The sequence below is a fragment of the Molossus molossus genome, unplaced genomic scaffold (assembly GCF_014108415.1).
Source record: "Molossus molossus isolate mMolMol1 unplaced genomic scaffold, mMolMol1.p scaffold_m16_p_23, whole genome shotgun sequence".
Lineage (NCBI taxonomy): Eukaryota > Metazoa > Chordata > Mammalia > Chiroptera > Molossidae > Molossus > Molossus molossus.
In genome coordinates, this window is record NW_023425359.1 from 15,818,426 (window position 1) to 15,841,420 (window position 22,995).

Here is a 22,995-nt window from a genome sequence, read left to right on the forward strand (position 1 = left end):
GGGTTTGCCCTTGGCCTTGTAGCCGCCTCAGAGAGAAAAACCCACAGACATGCAAGCGGAGGTCTTTATTTTGTGATATTTAGATGCCGGGTCGATGGAAGGGCAGAGCTAAGCTGTGACCAGTGGCTTGAGCCACCAGCTTTTGCCAAGAGGGTGACTTCATGATGCTCAGAAAATAGATGACTTGTACAAACGGGGAAATCTCTGTTTTCATCCTTAAACTCTAGAATATCTTCTCCATGCCTGCTCCAGGCAGAATTTATTTCCTTCTTCCCTCTCTGGGACGTTAAGGAACTTGTATTTCACCGCAATAAAACCTCTTGCAGTCGGGGACAACACAGAAGGTAATATATCCTCTGTCACCTTCCTGGGCCCTCTGCAGGCAGGGAATTACTGGAAAGCGTCCTGCAGGGTGGTTTGGGGGTCATTCCTCCCCAGCTTCCAACCCATCCTTACTTATCTTCATAAATGATTACCCAAGTCCCCCGCCCTTTCCCCCCAAAGTGATTAGACATTGGGAGTGGTAGGCGGGTACAGTTATTCATTCACACATTTCCATGCTCATCTTGGTGTCTCATGTCATTCATTCTTTTCCCCTGGAACCTGTGTTCAGAATCATTTTCTCTTTCTGTACAGGAGGGTGTTTTGTTGTCTTTGGTTTTGTTTTTGCAAAACGATGGTGCCCGACTGTATGGCACCCAGATTTCTGTAGCGTTCAAGCGCTTAGCGGAGCCGGAACTTGCCATGGCTCATCTTTTTCTTAGTAACTGTGGCTCTTGAAAAAGTCTGACACTTGGCTCACAGCCTGGCCTGTTTGTTCTTTGATGGATGAGAACCTAATGCTCTTTCTAACGCCGTCTCTTCCGCTCGTGTGAAGGGATTTAAGAGGTCCAGACGTTAAGAAGGTGGGAAATAGCTGGAGTTATAAAAATGAAGCCAATTATATTGGAATTCAGATTCTAAACCTAGTCCTTACCTCAAGCGATCGCAAGCGGACAGCTGTGCCTATATCAGTCTGTATTTTCATACCATAAATATCGTATTCAGAGGGAATTTTTTTTTTTCCCGAATTGGGAAGAAAATGTATAGGAAGCTGAGAAGCCAAGACTTCCGTAGAGAGATATGGTTGAAATAGCCTGTGAGCGGAACCTTACTCTGCCATCCTCCTTGACATGTTCAAAGGTACGGTGGCCCTTTGAGTTAACTGTGGCTGACCCTGCCGACCCCAAAGCCTAAGGCTCCCCAACCCGGTTTCTGCTAGTGCAGCCCAAAGAGAAGAATGACTGTCTCCCCAAGGAGCTCGTTGGTTCAAGGACTGGGATCCAGGCTTCCCGTGTTCCTTGACTCCACCCTGCCCACTGCACGGAGCTCACGAATTAACCACTTTAATGCACACAACTGCTTTCCACCTCCCTCTGAAGAAACCTCGGTGTCTGGTTAGTTCAGACATCTTGGCCCCTGATTTCTTCCCCTTTCAAAAAAGTGAGGTGCCCCAGTTACCATGAGGAATTTCAGCAGCAGGGGAATGTTCTTTTAGAAAAGGTGCAGATATCAGAATCCTTTGACACCATAGATGTTCGGTCACCTTGCGGTGACAAAGGCTGTACTGGAGTAAGATGCTGGCGCTCAGGTCCCGGCAAAGAAAGAGAAACAGCCTTGTGAGAACCCAGGAACACTTGTCAGCTTTTGATCCCAGCACCAGCCTTTCTTTGCTGCATAAACTGTCTCAGTAGCCCAGCTGGTGTGGCTCGGTTGCTTGAGGATTGTCCCATGCACCAGGAAGTTGCTGGTTTGATTCCTGGTCAGGGCACATGCCCAGGTAAGGGGTGTGCAGGAGGCAGTCGATTGATGTTTCTATCTCTCTCTCCCTCTCCCTTTCTTTCTCTGAAATCAATAAAATCGTATTTAAAAAAACAAAACAAAAATAAAAGACTGTCACAGTAAATCATGGTTTTATACCTGTTCTCTCCTACATGGCTTCATCCTGTCCACCAAACTGGGCACATTTCAGATTTCTTAGGTGAAGCTGTATTTTTTCTGCACTGAAATTTCACAGTTGTCATCAGATGCATCCTGTATATGTTCAGGGACACCCCAGCACGGTGACGCCGAGAAGGGAAGCAGACCCAAGCACCCCCCTAGGGGCTGCTGGGTAGTATTGGTCTTAGTTTTGATCCGTCACACACCTCTGAGCAAGTGAACACCACGCTCCCTGCAGCCTGGGAACGCGCAGAGCCCCAGCCTCGTCATCATTTGCTTCCTCCGTGGACACATTTATTGGCCTTGCATGTTGTTACAGCAGAACGAAAGTGGACAGCGTAGTGTGCTGTATAATGTTCATTGATTTCCCCTGAACTAAAAGCAACGTTTCGATCGTAGCCTTGGAAACAGCTGTAGCTCGCATGGAGGTTCCATCCAGCTTCCTGGATCACTGCCCAAACTTAGATGGCACTGGGGACAGCTGGGCCAATGGCACTTGTGACTATTAGGAGCCAACATCCGGTTCCTGGGTGGCTGCTCCAGCCACACACGGCGTCGCCTTGAGATGATGCTTTCCCATTCGATAGACACGCGCTGGCTTCCCCACCCCTCCCCCTCTTCCAGGCCAGCCGAGGTCCAGATTCTGGTGGTGAGAGCAAGCTTTCTCTCCACATCACCGCTGAGCTCGGCTACAAAGCTGTCCCATCGTCTGGGGCCACACTTCCCTAACTGTCCCCGGAGAATGAGTCACTGGGGATTCCTGCGAAGGGGACATTTCTGCTTCAGTCCGTCACGGGTGTGGCTGGAGATTCTGCATGTCTAACAGGGTCCCAGCTGATCGAAAGGTGATGATGGTTCATGGACTTGAAAGCAAGAGTCTGGTGGAAGGTGATGACCCAGACCAGACACCACGGCCCTTTGATTTCCACTCTGGCTCCGCGGACTGCTGTGAGCCACCCACTCCAGCAGGTGGAGCTGTGCGTCTCCCAGCTCCCTGTGGCAGTGGCCCGAGGCCGTGCCCTCAACCCGGAGGACCCCTGAGAGTCACCTGGGGAGCGGGGAAGACCTCCCAAGCCTAGCCCACTGCAGGCCAGGTAGGCAAAGCTCCCCAGGGCTGTTCGTGTGCAGTCAGGGCTGAGGAACCATGCTGACGTCATGAGGACACTCCAATTGCAGTGTTGACATGGCAGGGGGCGGGGGCTGGGCATTCTGCAGCTCCGGAGAGTGGGCGCTGCCCTGTGCGTGGCAGACCCCCACCGTGAGGGTTCCCAAGGATGCATCGTGGCTCACATAAAACCGGTTTATTTTCCTGCAGCAGGATTAGGGAACGTGGGTGAGCCCGTGCCTGTGTTCCACGCAGTCATGCAGGGGCACGGAGCGCTGCCGTGTTCATGGTGTGGCATCCAGGGTTCCCCTGGCGGGTGGTGTCCAATCTGCTGAGCCAGAGCGGGAGGAGTGTCATGCCTCGAGCCTGGAGTAGTGTTAGTCATGCTTCTCACATTTATGAACTAGAAGTTAGAGGAACAAGGGACACTAACGATGGGGACAGCTCTGTGCCCCGGAAGAAGAGGGGAGCAGGATGTGGCGAGCTGCCAGCAGCCTCCACCCTGGTCCCGTGGGTGGGTCGGGGTGCAGGGAGAAGGGGCAGCTGTCTCCTCCATGGAGAATGTCCAGGGGGCTGCCTGAACCTTAGAAAGACAAAGGATGGAAACATCCAATTAAAGCACCCGTGCCCGAGGCTCAGAAGGATTAAAAAAAAGAAGAAGAAGAAAGAGCCAAAGGTTATGATGTACTACATTCTTCTGTCTCCCCGAGATAATTCGTGTGAATATTCACAAGGCACATAAACTATATTTAAACCTCGTTTTCCTCTTTTGTACATAGTGAAACATATAAGTGGGTTAAGGGCTGTGATAAGTGGTATGTAATTCTCAACTCTAAGCTTCTCTCCCCACCCCCACCCTAAGCAATGGCCTCACCTCATACTTCATTCAGAAAGTGGGGCCCGTCAGATAGCACTCACCCATCTCTCCGGCATCCTGGCTCCAGATCTACCCTCTCTCCGCCTCCCTCCCGCACCTGTCGGAGGCCAGTCTGTTCCCTCACGTCCATGTGATCTTCCACCTTCTCGGTGACACCCTCTGTGAAATCAGCGACTCCTGAGCTCTGTTCTAACCCAGCTGCCTGCCCGGCACGTGGATGACTCACTGGCACCTCCACACAACCAGCAAAGCCAGACTCTCAGTACCACCCCTTCCCACAGACAAAACTGAAACCTTCCATGGTGAATGGCACCATCGTCTACCCAGGTGCCAATGTCACAAATCGGTGTCATCCTTGATCTTCCCTTGGATCTCAGATTCCATCTTTCAACAGCCCCTACTATAGAAACAGAAAATTCTAAACTACGTCCCATCCCTCTCTCATTCTGTTGGCTGCCACCGTCCCGGTCCAAACCACCAGGCTGTCTCACCTGGGTGTGGGAGCAGCCTCATGGCTTCCATCCCTGTGCCCCAACAGTTGGCTCTCCATCCGCAGCCAGAGCTATCTTTAAAAATGTCTTGATATGGCCCTGGCCGGTTTGGGTCAGCGGTTAGAGTGTCGGCCTGCGGTCCGGAGAGACCCGGGTTCGGTTCCTGCTAAGGGCGCGTACCTCGGTTGCAGTTTGTCCCTGGCCCTGGTCGGTTGTGCAGGTGGCAGCCACTTGATGTGTTCCTTTCACATCAATGTTTCTCTCTCTCTCTGTTTCTCTCTCTCCCTCCCACTCTACCTGAACAAAAAATGGAAAAATGTCCTCGGGTAAGGATAAAAAAAAAAAAAAAAATGTCTTGATATGATAAGAGCCTCACTTCCTGCCATGGGGCCTGTGGCATTGCCCACACTCTTCCCGAGCTACGTCTCCACCCTCTCCCCATTCCTTGTCACACACGGCCACCACCTCAACTCCTCTGCATGGCTCCAGCTCACATGTGTCGTCCCCTCTGCCTGGGATGCTCCTCCCAACACTCCCCTGACTGCACCGACCCTCTCTGGTCTTTATCCCGCCTTTGTTCACTCAGCTGTGGAGGTACCAATGCTTCTCCTCTACCTGCGGAGAAAGAACCAGTGGTTTGGGCTTTGTTTTCCAACACGTTACAAACCAAAACTGTACAATCTTCAGTAAATGGATTATAGAAAAAATAAAACAAGAAGACAGACATAATACAAGTTCCATTTTTTAAATGATCTGATTCAACAGTATTAAAGTTGCATTTTGCCCTGGCCAGTGTCGCTCAGTCGTTGGAGTGTCGTCCCCTAGACTGAAAGGTTGCAGGTTTGATTCCTGGTCATGGCACATACGAAAGGCAACCAGTCGATGTTCTCTCTTCTCTTCTCTTCTCTTCTCTTCTCTTCTCTTCTCTTCTCTTCTCTTCTCTTCTCTTCTCTTCTCTTCTCTTCTCTTCTCTATTCTCTTCATTTATCTTATCTTCTTTTCTCCTTTCTCCCCCCCTCTCTCTCCCTTCCCCTCTCTGAGATCAGTAAGCATATTCTCAGGTGAGGATTTTTTTTAAAATTGCATTTTGATAAATAGAAATCAAAACCACTCTTGGGTGTTGCACCAAGGTCAGAATTGCTACAAAAAGTTCTAAACAGCTCCTCTTGACCTCTCCAGTTATTTTGTTGCAGACTCGTAGCAAACTTGGTGCACCAGTCCTGGTGCCATGAATGGGACGGCTCTAGATTTCAGTTTAAGCACCATCTCCCTGAACAGCCCACCCGAAGTTGACTCTTCACGCGCACACCCAGTACTGTTAGCGCACCTTCGCTGCTTCCCGTTGCATAGAGACTTTGTGACCAGTTGTAACCCCACCAGTTCTTGATGCTGAAATCAGTCTGTTGCTTGGCTGATGGGTGGTATCTCCTCTCTCTGACTACTATGTTCCCTGCTGAAGGTGCTTCTGGTCCCTGCCCAGGCTGTGATTTCGGGGAGGGTAGTGGGAGGGCGCAGCCCCCTCCTACTCGCTATCAGGAAACAAGACCTGATCCCCCACCAAGACATGAGCAGCTTCTAGCGTCCAGATCCAGTTGTAGAATCCAACCTGTAGATTCAGGGTGGGGTGGAGACTTGGGTGGGGAAACTGTACTAGTCAGGGTTCTCCAGAGAACAGAACCAGTGGAAGACTAGATAGATAGATAGATAGATAGATAGATAGATAGATAGATAAGAATATAATCAGGGGTGGGGAACCTTTTTTCTGCCAAGGGCCACTTGGATCTTTATACCATTTGAGGGCCATACAAACTTATCACCTTAAAAATTAGCCTGCTCTAGCCCTGGCCGGTTTGGCTCAGCGGTTAGAGCGTCAGCCTGCGGTCCTGAGAGACCCGGGTTCGGTTCCCGCTAAGGGCATGTACTTCGGTTGCAGTTTGTCCCTGGCCCTGGTTGGTTGTGCGGGTGGCAGCCACTCGATGTGTCCCTTTCACATCGATGTTTCTCTCTCTCTCTCTGTTCCTCTCTCTCCCTCCCACTCTACCTGAGCAAAAAAAAAAAAAAAAAAAAATTAGCCTGCTCTATTTGGTCAGGCTAATTTGGTGAGGTGTGTGATGTTAGCTGGTATTGATTTCGAGGGCCTTATACGGTTCTGGGGACAGACATTCCCCACACCTGATTGATAGGTATTATAAAAGAGGAATTTTTTTTTCTTGGAGTACAGAAATGTTTATTGATTGAGAAGGTTCCAGGAAGACGGGAGACCTACCGGGAACAGGTGTGCAGAAGCCCCGGTGGGCAGGTTTTAATTGGAGGACCTTGGAACTTGGCCATCTGTAATAAAGGGGTGTCAACACTGCATCTTCCTGGACAATGGACCCTATGGTTCTGAAAGGGTCCGGTGTTGAAGTTCCAGCTGTGTCCAGCCTGTTTGGTTCCGTGGGGGGAGGGGCGAGTCTTTGGTTCCGGGTGCAGCTGGAGGTCAAAGTTCTCTCCTCTGCGCATGCCTCGCTGGGTGACTTGCAGTTTGGGTCTGTTGCCTCTGAAAAGCAACTTAGTATCTCATTCAACAGGACAGGACCGGTTTGAGCTGTTTCTGTGGTTGTCAATCTTCCCTTTTCGTTGTTCCTTCCTCAGTGTTGAGGGAACTAGGGCAACCTGGTCTAGGTTCATTAAGAGGCAGGAGTCTGCCCGTGTGTTCCTGGCATCCGGCCCTTAGGGTCTCCCCCGCCCACCCCTCTGCCGAGGTCCGAGTCTGAGAGGGACATTCTGGGTGTGACCACAGCAACGGTGGAGGTAAAAGGGGATATTTATTATGGGAACTGGCTCCCCTGATTATGGAGGCCAAGAGGTCCTGTGGTGTCCTGTCTGTAAGCCCCATACCCAGGAAAGCCCGTGCTGTAATTCAGTCGGAGTCTGAAGTTCTGAGAACCAGGCAGCCGATGTCCGAGGCAGGAAAAGAGGGGGTGCCCAGCTCAGGCAGAGAGCAGGTCACCCTTCTATGAGTGGAAGAGTATAATCAGGGCGCCTGAAGGGGCGTGGGGGTCTGTGGAGTCTGAGCACCCCCTTATCTCTCCGCCCGAGCGGCTGCTTTCTGCTGGTGACCAAAGCAGGAAGGGGTGCTTGAGAAATCACTGGTTTCCACTTAGAAAAGCATCAAGCTTTCTTTCCAGTTTCACTTCCCTTCGGGCAACGGGATTAGTCGACCTTCTCGGAGCTCAGACAGTGGGCCTGGGACCTGGGTGACCACGCACTGTGGTGAGACAGCGTGGGTTTTCGCTTCCTGGGCCCCCCAAATGCAAGGTGGCATTCGCTGCCTGACCCTGGGTCGCTCAGGATGTCACTCCCACCCCACCCCCCTGTGCTGTGACCAGCTGAAGAGGGGCTCTCCAGGCTTAGCCCTTGCTTTCTCTGGGTTCTTTGAGATGCTACATGAAAGGGAGATGTGGGTGTCTGCCCTCCGGAAGACTCGGGACTGGTTTCCAGGGCTCTGGAAGGCGCCCCTCTCTCTTCCCCTGGATGGCAGTCACTGGGACCTGGGTTGTGTGTGCAGTGGTCAAGCACAGAGCAGGCGGCTGGCCCACCCTTGACCGCTAAGTCAGAGGTCAGCTGTGGCCCCATCCAAGGAGGTCACTGTCCCAGTTCGCGAAACCTCAGTGTTCCCTTGAAAACCCTTTACTAGTTTTTCCCATAGAGAGAACTAGAATCTTCGTCCGTTTTTATCTTTACGCTTTTTTGCGGGAGGAAGACTTGACTATTTCCCGGCCCTTCATTTTCCACACCTCAGAGTGGCAGCGGCTGGGTTTCCTTTTTATACCGTGTTGAGTCCTCCCCCTGCCCAACACTCGTCTTTTGCTCAGCTAGCATCGCACCTCTGTGCTCTGCACAAAGCAGGGACAGAGCGGGACGGCGGCGATGACCCTTCTGGCTGAGTCCAGCCGAGCCACCTTGGGCCCCTCCTCTACCCATCAGTGTCCAGACCCCAAGGTCCCAAAACCCACAACTGTTGCACATACTTTCTAAGTGGTAAGAGACATATTTAAAAATAGCGTTGCAAGTTCATGCCACCCCTGGGTTTTCATGGTATTATTTTGCTCAGAATTAGCAACTGCTGGGATCTGAGTCACTGGCCAACCCAAGGGGGTTCAAAGGTCAAGGCACTGCATCCGGTCTAGCCAGAAGTTCTAGGAACCGGATCTGTCTGCTTCTCAGGGAAGGTATGCGGAGGACAGGTAGCAGAATTTTTCACCCCATCGCGAGGCTGTGGAGGGAGGTAAAAGTTGTCCAAGCCTCAGGTTACTTTGTTACTTTAAAGTAAGCTTCCCAAGTGTGTCCTTAGCAACATTTTCATTGCCACTTCCTGCCAAGGTAACAGAATGTCCCCAACCTCTGCTCCTACCAGGACACACAGGAGTTTCCCTCCCAGCAAAGCTAGTGGCCGGCCAAGTACAATCAGAGACACTACACTGCCAGGTGTGAAGACAAATGTTTCCACTGTGGGGGCCTGTGCACCTCCATTAGCGGCGATGTGCCAGTCCGGGAACGGAGCCTCTACAGTGGGTGGTTTTCAGTGGCCCCTGAGAAGCAGGGGATGCATTTGGACCCTCTCCAGGGAACTGGGGCCAGCCTGGTGCCATCCAGGTAACCGGCATCTGGCAGGGCCCTGGCACCCACCCGAGGGCGGCGCAGGAACTCCAGCAAGTTTGGGCACCAGAGATGCCAGCACCTGCTATGTATTAGGTGCCCACTGTGTTCTGGACGGTCACCCACCTGCTAACCCTCCCACAGCCCTGAGGGTTAGGGAGTGTTTTCCTCATCACAGGGGCGGGGAAGCTACAACCCTGGGAAGCTAGCCACCCGGCCCTGCAGCTCCTCGGGACAGAGCCGCGATGTGGTCATACACTTGGGGACCTCCCGGCCTGTGTTCGGACGCTGTGTCCCTCACTTTCCCTTACCAAGCGATGGACCCGTGCGGCCCTGCGGCCTTTAGAGCATCGTGGAATTCGCCTCTGGGTTCCTGCCGTGGTTTGAACAGCCCTTGATCCTTGCCGAGGGAGGAAAAGGCTGCTTCGGACCAATTTACATACGTTTGCAGGGCCCATCCCCCCTTCCCCAGGTTTTCTGGGCCTTGACAATGTTCTGGTAATTTTCTGATCCTGCCAGGGAGGGCCTGCTAGGAGGGGAGCTGCTGCTCTGAGTGCCCTTGGCCAGGAAAGGGCCTGCCTCCCAGCAAAGGGCCTGCCCCCAGGAACCCCCTCCTGTGCTGAGTGGCATCAAAGGGGGTGCAGAGGAGGGGTCCCTCAGGCAGCCTTGGGGGCCACTGAAGGGGCAGATGGCCACACAGCAAACACAGAATCTCCCCACTGCCTCCTGCCTTTGCTCTGATGAGCAGCACACGGTTCATCCCAGGAAGGCGGCGCTGAGACCCCAGTGGCTCCCCGCCTTGGGCCCTTGGGTGCTGGAACGGAGAGACTGTCCCTTCCCTGTGTTCTTCCCGGAGAAACTGCACGCGGGGGCACACCGGAAGCCCAGTGTGCAGAACGGACAAGGAGTCAGGCGATGGGGCCCATGGCCCCAGCTCCTTGGAAGGTGGCCGCCAGGACGGGAGATTAGGGACAGTGGAAAGCCCTTGTCCTCAAAGTCTGAACTGCAGTCCTGACGGTGTCCGCTGTGGGGTCCCCAGCTGCAGTCACCTGACAGCCCCATTCATGGGCACAGCAGGAGCTTGTGGGCCTCAGACCCCTGCCAGGCCTTCCTTGCACTGTCAGTTACACCCCGGGGCCCCCCTGGTCCCTTGGCTCCCTGCTGCCTTTGTCCAGAGGGAGACAGGAGGGCGGGCATGAGGAGAAGCCAGGCATTTTGCCGGACACTCTCTGCCCTGGGCCATCTCCAATGTCATCTGCGTTTCCTTGGCTAAAGCTGCCACAGGACACACTTTGAATGTTACCAGCTTCCACTGGGGACCCAGCAACTAGGGGTCCTGCCCACCCAGGGGTCTGAGGAGGGCCTTCCTGCAGCCACTAATCACAGGGCTGTCCCATCACCCACAGAGCAATTACTTTCAGTCCCTCTTCTCAGATACTAGGGTCCTGGCTGTCCCCACTGCGCACGTCCATGCGCGGGCCTTCCTCAGAATCACCCTTAGACACTCCCGTTTCACGAAGGAGGACACTGAGCTCGGAGGTGAGAAGGACTTGCTCAGGGTCACGCAGCAGGAGGCGTGGAGCCAGAACTCGGACCCCGGCCGTGCGGAGCCAGCTGAGCCGGGTCCTGCTTTCTCACTGTGTGCAGGGACCATGACCTCTCTGAGACTCGGTTCCCGTCCCTGCAAGGAGCCAGCACGCACTGTGTCGTGGCAGAGTTTGCAGGGTCAGAGGAGTCTGTGAGCAGGCTGGCACCCCCATGCCTCCATCTGGGAGGCCCCACTGAGTGGGGGACCCATCTCGTCACCTGGTCTCAGTGGCTGCCGGCGCGTGTCGCTGCTGTGTTTTCCTGTGCCTTCCAGAGTCAGCACGGAGTGGGAGCGGCCCCTGCATGTGGGTGAGCGGGGGGTGCTCGTGGCACCACGCAGGCTGTGTGGGCACCCCGGGATGGGGAGCAAAAACGAACTATTTTGGGAGGGGTGTCAGTGTGCTTAGTGGCTCCTACAGGTGTGGTTCTGAAGCTGCCTTGGTGGTGTTTGTGCTTTGATTGTTCCTTGAAGCTTGTTGGAGTGGTCGCGGCCGCTCTGAGCCCTTCTCCAGGACAGCGAGGCCCCTGCGACAGGAGACAAACCCGCACACATGACACTAACGCCGTCTTTTGGACACAGGGATGGGCCAGTCCTTACCTTGCAACCCAGCGTGTGGGCTCAAGAGAGGACACGGAAAACCACATTGTTCTTTCGCCGAAATCACAGAACATTAGGGTCAGAAAAACCATAAAACATCTTCGGGGGTAGAATAAGTTTCCATTTTACAGAGAAGTCAAGGCTTAAATCGGTTGAGGGACTCAGGGTTGGTGGCAGAGCCGAGCCCTCGAGCTGGCGGAGCTGCTCACCTACTGGTCAGATGGCTGGGGGACAGGGGCTGGGGCCGGGCCCACGCAGAGGTTTGTCCCTCGCCACACCCCAGCAGGGCATTTGGGAACCAGGTCAGGGACACTGCCGGGGCATTTGGACAGTCCCAATTTACTGCGGTGGCCACAGACATGGGCTTGGGATAGCTATTCCTTTCGGTAAATATTTTGCCCATAAATATCTTGGTTTTGTTTACTGGGTCGTCTGGCACATAATAGCATGCATTATTAATAGAACAGCTCAATTCTATCTATTAAACAGGCATACTCTGCGATGTAAAACGCACCTCTTTGACAAGGTGCTTGTGAGACCACGTGGGAGCGGCGCGTGCTTAGAATACAGTGGGGTCCCCGTGCACATAAAGGCGGGGCTTCTCTGGGACAACCCCTGGGCTGGGGGTGGGTGCAGAAGCAGGTCTCTAAGGGGTGTGGTCTCCCAGACCCCTCTCTGTGTGAGGGCTTTGCACAGGGTGAGCGTGTGGTACTGAAACCCTTATTCTCCCCCACTGCCCAAGTTTGCCCGTTACCTCCAGTGGTGAGTCACGGAGATTTCATCTGCCACCCGCGGCCTTGTGACCGCTACAACCACGGAACCGTGGTGGAGTTCTACTGCGACCCCGGCTACAGCCTCACCAGCGACTACAAGTACATCACCTGCCAGTACGGGGAGTGGTTTCCTTCCTATCAAGTCTACTGCATCAAGTCAGGTGAGGCGCCCAGGGCCCCCCGGCCGAGGTCCAGGTCCCCAGAAGGGATATCGTGGGTAAGACGTGCTCTCATTTACACAGACGTAAGTGCTTCCTAGTTAATAACAGTTCCTAGCAAACCAACCTCGGGTCTCAGGGCACCAGGGTACTGACCCCACGACAGAGACCTGAGCACCAGCGACACCCGCCCATCGCCTGCTGTCTTCCAGGCCTGCCCGTGGCCGCCAGCCCGGAGCGGGGGCGGCTGCACACTCCCCAGGCACAGCCTGTGAGGGGAGATTTGTTAACACGGGCACCTGGGCACTCGAACCAGCCAGAGGGGGCAAGTAGGGCTGCTTCGGAGCAAGGTGAAGGGGAGGCAGAGGAGTAGCAGCCACAGAGGGTGAAACATAGCACAGGCCGGGTCCACAGGCAGGACTCTGCTTCGGAAGCTTGGGCCCTTGCCTCCCCTTACTGCAGACGGGCGGCCACGGAGAGCCGCCCCCTCCGGCCCTCCGTGCCTGTCCTCACCCGCCCCCAGCCTAGTCCAGAGCACTCCCGAAGGCCTTGGCTCAGCTCCCCTGGCCCTCGCTCCTGGTCCCTGGCAGGACATGACTTCCCCAGGGGAGGGACCCCCTTCCATTCTCTGCCGGGAAGCAGGTCCTCAGCCCGTGCTGGAATGAGGACATGCAGGTCGTCCTCCAGCCTGGCAGAGACCCCACTGGAGCTGGGTTTAGTGCTGGGGATTCTGATGCCAGGTGACACGACCCGGCCTGGGGGGCACCCAGAGGCCCTCGGTGAGTGGCTCCCGGCCAGACCCGTGCAGCTAATGGGCACCTGGGAACCTTCACCCCGTTACAGTCCGGGAACCTCACCTGCCTCTTTGTTCTCTCTCTCTCCCTTTCTCTCCCTCTCTCTCTCTCTCTCTCTCTTTCTCTCTCTCTCTCAGCAGAGCAAACGTGGCCCAACACCCATGAGACCCTCCTGACCACGTGGAAGATCGTGGCATTCACGGCGACCAGCGTGTTGCTGGTGCTGCTGCTCGTCATCCTGGCCAGGATGTTCCAGACCAAGTTCAAGGCCCACTTTCCCCCCAGGTCAGTGCCGCCCACGGCCGCGGTCGGGCTCGGGCAGCCAGCTGGAGCCGCAGGGAGGGGAGGGTGAGCTGGACCCCGCTGAGTGCAGAGTCCAGGGTCTCGGGAGAGCACAGGGAGAGCGGCACACTTCCCTGGGATGTTTCGGGTGCCTGGTGATCAGAGCAGCAAGCTGGAGACAGACCTCATTTCCCTTTCACCCCCCAGAGCCCCCTGTGAGCCTGTGTCTCCCCTATTCCCGGATGGAGTTTCCCAGAGGCACTTAGAGGCGTGAGTGGAGGCTACACCCACGCCTGACCCCAGGGGCACTTTGTCCATTGCCGCCGATGCCCCTGTGGCCCCGGAGTGACGGCCCCTGGAGCTTCCGGTCCACGGGGAGGACAGGGAATGCACAGAGCTGATTAGGAGGCAGGGTCAAAGGTGTGTGACCCGACAGAGCTCCACAGACAGTCTGGTGAGAAGTCTCAGGAAAGGAGTCTGAATGGGGGTCAGGACCCAGCTCATGAGACTCTGCCTCAGGTGGCACCTGAGCAGGAGGGCGGGGCCTGTGCAGGGCGCTGCCCCTCCTCCTCGGCTGCACAGAGGATCTGGTTGGTGTCTTCATCCTCCCAGCCGTCATCCCTGTGAGGAGATTGTCACGCTCCCTCACAGGCTGTTCTGGCCCCAGCGCCTTTGAACGCCACCAGCACCCTTTGGGACAAAGAAGTGCCCCTAGCCCTGCTGCGGGCACATCACTGTTCTGGAAAAAGCCATTAGAAAGCAAAGATAGCCCGGCCGGTGTGGCTCGGTGTATTGATCGTCATCCCAAGCACCAAGAAGTCCCGGTTCAATCCCCAGTCAGGGCACATGCCTGGGTTTCAGGCTCTATCCCCAGTAGGGGGCGTGCAGGAGGCAGCCGATGTTTCTGCCTCTCTCCTCCCTTCCTCTCTCTCTAAAATCAATAAAAATATATTTTTAAAAAAGAAAAGAAGAGGAAAGCAAAGCAATGGGCTTATGAACATTAGAAGGAGGGCAGGACACCCAACGTCACAGGACACCAGCCAGGGCTCACGGACACAGCGGCCTGTCACTGAGGAGTCATCACTTCCTTGGATTCTGTACTCATGTCATCTTCTTTTGGGACCTCATGCATCAAAAAAGGACACTCGAGCCCTGGCCTGTTTGGCTCAGCAGTTGGAGCATCGGCCTGCGGACCAGAGTCCTGGGTTCAGTTCCCGCTAGGGGCACGTACCAAAAAAAAAAAAAGGACACTCATTTTTGTCCACAGGGACAGACGGACCCCCAGGGTGGTGCCTGATGGACAAGGGGCTGCCGTGTGCTCGGGGTGGGGCCACCTGCGCCCCCAACAGGCCCAGAATGGTCACTGCCGTTCTGGGGCCCAAGCCAAGCTTCACTGGTGTTCCAGAACCTTCTCCTCTCAGACCTGCCATCCACTCCCTCCGTCCTGAGCATTATTATTTATGAATCAGGGACCCTGCTCCATCACTAAGCAATTACACCATCTACCAAAGGCCTGAGGATTACAACGAGAAAGCTAAATACGGTGACCATACGGTGGTTTATGGTACAGTGGAGTCCGTAAAAGTGGCCCATAGAGCTATGTTTCTACATAGGCTTGCAAGAAAAGTTATATCGACCAAATATTAAGATTTTTAAAAAATGCTCCCCAAAACTCACTTGATTTTTTAATCCCTCGAGTAATTTCATCTGATATTATGTTCTAATTGTGTTGGGAAAGTTGGGCTCATCTATCCAAGTAGATGATAAGATTCTCAAGGGCAAGACCAGAAGGGTTTTTTCTCCAGGTCCCATAGGTGTAGACACTGAGGAGATGCTTGACGGCTGAGTCTGGGAGCTGAGTGCGTTGCTGGGACACCGTAAGTCAGCCAGTCCGGTTGCTTCAGGAGGACCGGAGCAGAGACTGAGCGGTGCCCGGGGCTCTGGCCCCATCTGGACTCAGATCCACTGGGCTCTGCTGGCTGATGAGCTGCAGAGGGGCAGGGCCAGGAGCTGCGTGGGCGCCACGTGAGGGACGGCCTACAGAGACAGCAGACCGCCTGGCTCTCCCGTGATCCCTCGGGGCGGGCAGCACGCTGCGGCTTCTGCTCAAGCGGCGCTGGGGTAGGAGGTGGAAGTATGTCCACCATGACTCAGGTGGTGAGGGTACTCCGAGCGCTCCATTTTCTTCCCTGTTGCTGTTTCTCTATCCTGACTAAAAATGAGTGATTTCGATACTGTAACAGGAAGCAAAAAAGCATAAGAATCACAGGGGCGAGCCTTTCCTGTGGGCAGCTAGGGTCCCAGGTTCCCTATACTCTTTTGTTGTTGTTAATCCTCCCCTGAGGATATTTTTTCCATTGATTTTTAGAGAGAGTGGAGGGAGAGAAACATTGATGTGTGAGAGACACATTGATTGGTTGCCTCCCTCCCGCACACGCCCTGATCAGGGTGGGGATCAAACCCGCAACCCAGGTCCATACCTGCGACTGGGAATCAAACCCAAGACCCTTTGGTGCTCAGGCCGATGTTCTAACCACTGAGCACACTGGCCAGGGCCCAAGTTCCCTATACTGTTAACGGTGTTGTTCTGTCTCTAGTGGCCTTCCCAAGGGACGCCCCGCCCCCCAGAGGCACCCTGATGCTCCATTGGAAGGGGCCACATGGTCCCCTGCCCACAAGGTTGTGGCCATAAGGCCGAGCCCAGAGATCAAAGGGGAGGAAGGCAGCGTCAGAAGAGATCGGAGGGGACGGGCAGGAGGGCACAGGACATTAGGAGGAGAAACCTCTGCTCCTGAGTGGCCATGGCGACAGCACCCCCTGCCAGAGGGAGGCCCAGATGGGAGGCTGGTTCTCTGCACCACATCCGTGCAGCTCTGCTGCCCATCGTGGGCCTCAGCTGCGGGCGGGGGCGGGGGGTGCTGGTGGGTTCATTCCTGGGGTGGTGTGTTGCTCTGACACGTTGGCACTGCTTTTCTTTGCACAGGGGGCCTCCCAGGAGTTCCAGCAGCGACCCTGACTTCGTGGTGGTGGACGGTGTGCCTGTCATGCTCCCGTCCTACGACGAGGCCGTGAGTGGCGGCTTGAGTGCCTTAGGCCCCGGGTACCTGGCCTCTGTGGGCCAGGGCTGCCCCTTACCCGTGGATGACCAGAGCCCCCCAGCATACCCCGGCTCCGGGGACACGGACACAGGCCCCGGGGAGTCAGAAACCTGTGACAGCGTCTCAGGCTCCTCCGAGCTGCTCCAGAGTCTATATGCATCTCCCATGTGCCAAGCAGGCACCCGCCCCGCTCCCGACAACCCTGACACAGTTGCCAGCACCGCGGGGGAGGTAGCATCCACCAGCCCAGGCATCGACATTGCAGATGGTAAGTGTTTGCCCCCAGGCCCGAGCTCCCTGGCACACCCCCCCGCACCCAGCACCCAGTCTCTTGGAGCCATCACAGAGCCGAATCCGTCTGTTTCCCTCTCACTCAGCTTACAGTGCTTCTTGCTCTCTCTGCGTGTAGAAGCCATGGGCCAGGCCAATTAGTAGAAGGAGTGATCATCATCTCCCAAGTGATGAGCCCATTAACAGAAATTTCAGGGGGCACGCAAGGGCACCGAGCCATCCAGAGCAGAGAGGCGCCAGTGGCCGGTGCTTGGTTTCCATAGCATCTTTATGGTCCAGGATGCTTTTCCCCTGTATCCCTGGAGTAGGCAGGACTTCTGAGAGCGGTGCCTAGGATGAGGGTAACACCCACGCGTGCCAGCAGGGAAGACCCGACCCGTGCAGTCGGGCCTGGTCCCGGGGAAGTTCTGTGTGCACACAGGTTATTTTTCCCAGGTGAAATAGGATATGTATGGGCTGTTTTCCCAGGGGAGGGGGCACCAGTCCACTTTGCAAATGAGGCACTAATTCCAGCTGCAGCGACAGTGAGTGGCAGTAACGATGCGGAAATGGGGGTCTCCTGGTTCCCACCAAGTTCCTTTTCTGCAGCTCCTGCTGCCTCTCGGCCCCTGAATCTGTTGCCTCTTGGTGGGGTCGTTAGGACAGGTGGTTAACATATAACATGTTCGTTTTATGAGCTGGGTCTGACATCTCACAGCCAACAGATGTTATACAGAGGAGTTGGTTTTTTAAATTATTATTATTAACGGATATGTGGAACTTAACATTTTCTTCTCCTCCCTGATTTCAGGAGTTGTAGATATTCTAATAAAGCTTATAATCACAGGGCATGGGGGGTGTTTTCAGTGTACGAAATAATAACCATGTCTTCTGCAGAGATCCCACTGATGGAAGAGGATCCGTAGCCAGGCCAAGTCCCGATGCTTCTACTACCCCTTCGGGAACGGAACCTTGCGCCTTGGAGTGAGGCCACAGAAGGACAAGCGTGGGGATGGTGTCGTGTGCTCATTTGTCTACACAGGGACAGTGACCATACATCATGGACTCCATTGTGGGTGCCAAACACTGACAGACTAGGGTGGCGGATCTTTTAAATGGGACCTGAGGATTTGCCAAGACCAATGGGAAACAAGGAGATGAGGGGAACCCCCGTGTGGGCCCGGATGAAGGTGTCAAGTGAGCTTTGTACGGGGGAACAAGAGACAGTGCGCTGAATCCCGAGTCCCATTGACTTCCGTCATGAATACTACCTGTGTCCTCTGAAAGCATGTCACATTATGTAAATTTGCTTCCAAAATCTGCTTCAAACTGTCTCTGGAGTCCAGGTTAGGCTGGATCAGCCTCTGCGGGAAGTCTGGCTTGAGCTGCTGGGAGAGCAGCAGAGCGCCCCCTGGAGGCTCCCCAAGGGAAGGTGCTCCCACGACTTTCGGACAAACTTGCTGGATGTGGACCCCTTCAGCTCAGAGCAAGACGAGAGCGGGATGCGGCCGTCCCTGCGGGAATGGAAAGGCTCAGGCGGACTCTGCTTTCTGGAAACGTTTTCGAGAAGCGGAGCTCATGTACTCCGTGCTGTCCTTTGGTGAAATAGCGTCAGTATTTGTGTTCATGGGTCCATGGCCTTGGATAGATCCTGTGGCTTTACTAATGGTCAGAATGTGTTCAAATACATCTCATGGTGGAGAAAGTCACCAAGGTAATGTTCATTTCGGCATTTTAAAAAGATTCCACTTGACAATTTATCTTGGTCATGAGCCCTCTCTAGTCAACTATCATGAGTGGCCCTCACTCCCAAACTCAGCCATATTTTATTTTCCGAAACAGAAATTGTTCCTGTAAACACATTCCTCCTCCAAATAAAGTATGAGGTTGGATTTATTTTGTTTTTCCCTTTTCTTTTGTCCTGAGAAGTCGCAGGGGGCCTCCCTGCCAGGGCCACTGGCTGCCCTGCCCCCCCAATCCTGCATTCCTACAGCGGGGGGACCCCCACCCCGGGCCCACTGGGTGCTGTTCCTAAGAAAATAATTGATAACACAGGCCCCCAAGTCCTGAAGTATCTCTTCCAATACATGATATGTGGAGCTGCTTCCTCTCCTCTGGGTTTCAAATCAACAAAACTGATCCACAAAGTCACGCCGATGGAGCCCTGTGAGCCGGAGGCGTGGTCACATCCTGTTTTCCCTTGACACCGACTGATTAAAAATTAAAAAGAAAATGTCAGTTTGAAGCGTGACTTTAATAGTGAGTGGAGTCGGGTGGGCAGAGGGGCAGAGACAGTGACCGTGGGTGACGGAGAAGACGTTTCGGACGAGAGCCGGAGGCCCAGCCCGGTACCCGGGCAGTGAGTGGCCGTGCCGGCAGCACCCAGGTGCTGGGCATGTGGGTAGCAGTGTTTAGTGATTATAACTGTTCGTGGATGGCCTCACCTGCCCTGGCACAGCTCTGGGCTCCGCACCCCTTGAAGGAGGTGGCTTTCATGTCACCTGGCCCGCTCACAAGGAGACGCCATGGTGGCTGGATTGGAGTAGGGGCATCCAGGGCTCACTTTGGGCCACCTCCCCCAGGCAGCCTTCCCAGCATGCCTCCCAGGCCAGGTCTCCCCTCTTCTCCATGCCGACCCCTGCCCTCCCTCCTGTGCCCCCTAAATGGAAGGCGTGTCTCAGAGGCCACCAGGTAAGTCCCTCATCTCCCACCAGACAGGCGGGAAGAGGCTTGTGAGGCTGTCCCCGGGCCTGGCCTCAACTCCTTCCAGAGACTGTTCTCCACCCCAAAGTAGACCTGCAGCGCCTCACCTGTGAGCCGAGTGTCCGCGGTGCCTGTCTCGCCCCACACCTGGGAGGCAGGTGCACACGCGTCCAGGGCTCCTGGCAGCCTTGTTCTAAGAATCGAGGCGGGTGGGAAGGACAGAGCTGCTTGGTGGCCCATCAGACAGTGTCTAACCAGATCAGGGCCCTCCCCTCGGTTCCTATGGTTTGTGGCCACATCGGCGTCTCACGCCCAAAATTTATTTCCGGTGATTTATTTATTTTTCATTAGAGTGGGCTGAGGGGGCAGGAAAGGCCCCTCAGGATGCCCTAAGCAGGTCTTGATTCTGATGTTTTCATTTCCAAGCCCCGGGAGACCCCGTCGGTCTGAACGTCTCTCTCCCAGTGTCTCAGGAATGAGTAGGGGTGAGAACACCGGCTGAGCTGGGAGTGGTCCCCAGAGGAGTGGTGTGGAGAGAACTCTGCTCCCAGGTGCGTCCTGCCCTGGGGAGGGACCTAACCCGGAGCGTGTCTGCCCGGGGGCGTTTCAGGGACCCCAGAGCACCAGGCTTCAGGCTGACGTGCTCCCTCCCCTCACGAGCACAGAAGTGCAGGACATCGTCCCACTTTGCGTCCATGTAGCTATTTTTGATTGCAAGGCTGTGGCTTGCTGGTGTGGGTTCCTGAGAGCCACTGCAACCTAATGACAGCTGTCCCAGCAGCTGGCACCCGGGCAGCCCGCCTCCTTTCCCTGCAGGGTTGTGCCCGGGACACACAGCAGGCCAGGCCAGTGGGCATCAGGTGCAAAGGCTCAACGGCCACCCCTGCTGGGTCCAGCACCCCTCTGCTCCTCTGCTCCCTCCCCCGACGCCAGGCAGTGCCGGGCAGCCCTCCCTGCCTGGCCTGGATCCCTGTGCATCGCTACGGAGGCAGCGGCACAGCTAGGGAGAGCCTGAGCTGGCAATGGGCGACACCTGGCTTCACAACCCCACTGACGGGGTGTCCGTGGACGGGGACTAGCCCTCCCTGGGCCTCAGTCTCTTCCTGCAGAAATGGGAGGTGATGCCCCTCCACCTTCCTCGCGGGGGCCGGTGTAAGTCACAGTGTGCAGTAGGCACTGATAAGTGGCAGCTGCTCTCCACTTGCTGCCCAGTGAGGGAGGGTGCCGGGTGGGCGATTAGTTCAACATGCGTCCCTAGGCACCTTTGACCTGCCTTCGTCCCTGCCACCCTCTGACAGGTTTGCAGGCAAAGCTTGTTTGGGGCCACCACAAGCGGATGGACTCAACTGAGCTCTGCCCGGTCCCCTCGGACCTCTCCCCAGGAGCCCCGTCCTGGCTTCTGTGTGCTAAGCTTTCCGGGCAGAGGGAGTGTCCATCCGTGGCCCGGGCCCTCCGCCCTCCCTGAGTGCCAGGCTGTCCTGCTCAGGGAGGCTGGACAACCTCAGAGATTCCCCCAGGACTCGGAGGACACAGTTCACCTCCACAGGCCCTGGAGAGGAACACCCACCGGCTTCCCTACCTTCACTGTCAGTTTGGGATTTAATGCGTGAAAGGTGACGCCCGTGCGTTTCCAAAGCGGTAAAGAGGCGGGCCCGCGGACACCCCGCCGGCCTGGCAGAAGGGGCCGGGGAGCAGCAGTCACTGATCAGGGAGGAGGGCAGAGCTGGGCAGGCTGGCACTGAAGTCACGAAACCGAACCAGAGCGTGGGCATCAGCGCCGCCGTGCTTCACTGCCCCGGCAGAAACCAGGCCTGGGCGCAGGGCACTGTGACGGCCCCCATACCCGAGTAGGAGCCTCATCCGCGTGTTCGGAGCCTCCGGGGTCCCTGGTCCTTGGTCCTCCAGGGCTGTGGGATAACGAAACCAGACGCCAGCAGAGGTGTACTGGGTTTGGGGCCGGGGGCTGGGGTGGACCCTACGGGAATAACGAGGCTGACTGTCCCTGCCTGGGTCCTACAGGAAATAGTTACAGACCCGGTTCCCGTTGGTGGTCACTGGGCGCCTGCTGTGTGCCGGGCCGACTGTGTTCTCCAGTCCAGCGCGGTGAGGCCTGGTGAGCAGACAGCTGCAGACTGGGAGCCGCAAAGCTCAGGGCCCGGGAGGAAATATCTGCTCAGTGGCCCCATCAGACAGTGTCTGACCAGATCGGGGTCCTCCTGCACCTCCAGACACCCCCAGGCCCAGGCTCAGGGGATGAGCCCTCAGCCACTGACAGCTGAGCTTGGAGCAGGAGGCCTGGGGGTGTCTGGAGGTGCAGGAGAGCTGGGGGTGGGGGTGGGGATTGGGAAACGGACAGATGTTCTGTGCTTTGGGGCCTCGAGGCTCCGGGTACAGAGCAGGAGAGGGGAGGGGAGGGAGGGGAAGGGAGGGCGGCCAGGGGGGACAGATGGAGCTGGAGGGGTGAGGCAGGGCCAGAGCCTCGGCCGGGGTGCCATGTTCAGGAGCTAAGTGTCACCTTGAGAGTGAGAGGCCACTGGGGGGCATGGAGACGCGAGCAGGAGAGAGCTGCTCTGCCATCTTGATTTTGTGGAGCAGGAGCCAGGAGTCAGTGACACCCAGACACCACTGGGGCTGTCACCGGGTCTCTGGGGGACCCCTCCAGGCCCCGGGGTCCTCATCAGTGCAGTAAGAGGACACAAGTCGTCTCAAGATGATTCCCAGCTCTGACGGGGTGCAAATTCTCTCTCCTCGCTTTAAAAACATTCCGAGTCAAATACCTGCTTCTTCTGTCCCCACCTACAGTGTGTGACACTCCTCCCAGACCCTTCCCCCGCTGAGGCTCAGGAGCACCCCCGGCCCACACCCCTGTAGGATGAGGGTGGGGACAAGGAATACCAGCCACAGCAGTTCTGGCCTCCGTGGCAGGTCCCTCGACCCCGTGGCCAGAGGGGTGGATGTCAGCAGCACCTCCTGGAGCCCAGCAAATCCAGGAGGGTGAGTTTGCCCGAACTGAGTAGCACGTCCTGTCCTGTGAAGGCGTGGGCCCCTCCTGGGTATGTCGTGGGGTGGGGGTGTCACGGGAGCAGAGTCCCTCCGGGAAGCCACCTGCAGGCCTTCCCCTCGGACACGCCCACACTGTCCAAAGGGCAAAGCCATAAGGAAGAAGGAGTTGGCCTGGCTCAGCAAAGTGGTCTTTGTTCATTTACGGCCGTGCGGTGGTTTGTGTCCTCCGCCGCCTCTGTCTGCGGGCTGATAAGCCCCGTCAGGCACCGAGGCAGGGCTTGGCTAACGAACCCCGAATCCACGAGTCCGCAGGTCACAGCCCACCTTCTGCACTGTGGTCCAACCCCGTGCCAGGCCTCAGGCGCGCTCTGGCCCTGCAGGTCCTCGTGGGCCCCCGGGTAGCTGTGCCAGCTCTGGGTTTCCTGGGGGCTGGAGTGGGCACTCGGGCAGCGCTGCCGACTTAAACCCCTGGGCACTGAAATTCAGCGGACCTGTCAGCTCTGTCTTCCAGAAGCAAAGTCGGCCGAGACCACTGGCGTGCAGGCCTCGCACCGCACCCCCCCCATCCCCCCGTGAAGCAGGGGTGCCCGCAGTGCCCGCCTCGGTTTGCTGGAGGATCGAACACGACGGTGATG

At 56.1% G+C, this 22,995-nt stretch overlaps 1 protein-coding gene across 2 annotated transcripts in view; it reads left to right on the forward strand.

Annotated features, from left to right (window-relative positions):
- SUSD4 (sushi domain containing 4) overlaps positions 1-17,701 on the forward strand; it is a 96,117-nt gene extending 78,416 nt beyond the window's left edge. Inside the window, exons 6-9 of one of the 2 annotated variants that reach the window (XM_036277728.1) lie at positions 12,022-12,213; positions 13,142-13,289; positions 16,270-16,652; positions 17,552-17,701. In XM_036277728.1, coding sequence (XP_036133621.1) covers positions 12,022-12,213; positions 13,142-13,289; positions 16,270-16,652; positions 17,552-17,580 — 752 coding nt within the window. In that variant the 3' untranslated portion in view covers positions 17,581-17,701. The remainder of the gene's footprint in view (positions 1-12,021; positions 12,214-13,141; positions 13,290-16,269; positions 16,653-17,551) is intronic. The other variant, XM_036277729.1, reaches the window with a different exon arrangement.
- The last annotated feature ends 5,294 nt before the right edge of the window (positions 17,702-22,995 follow it).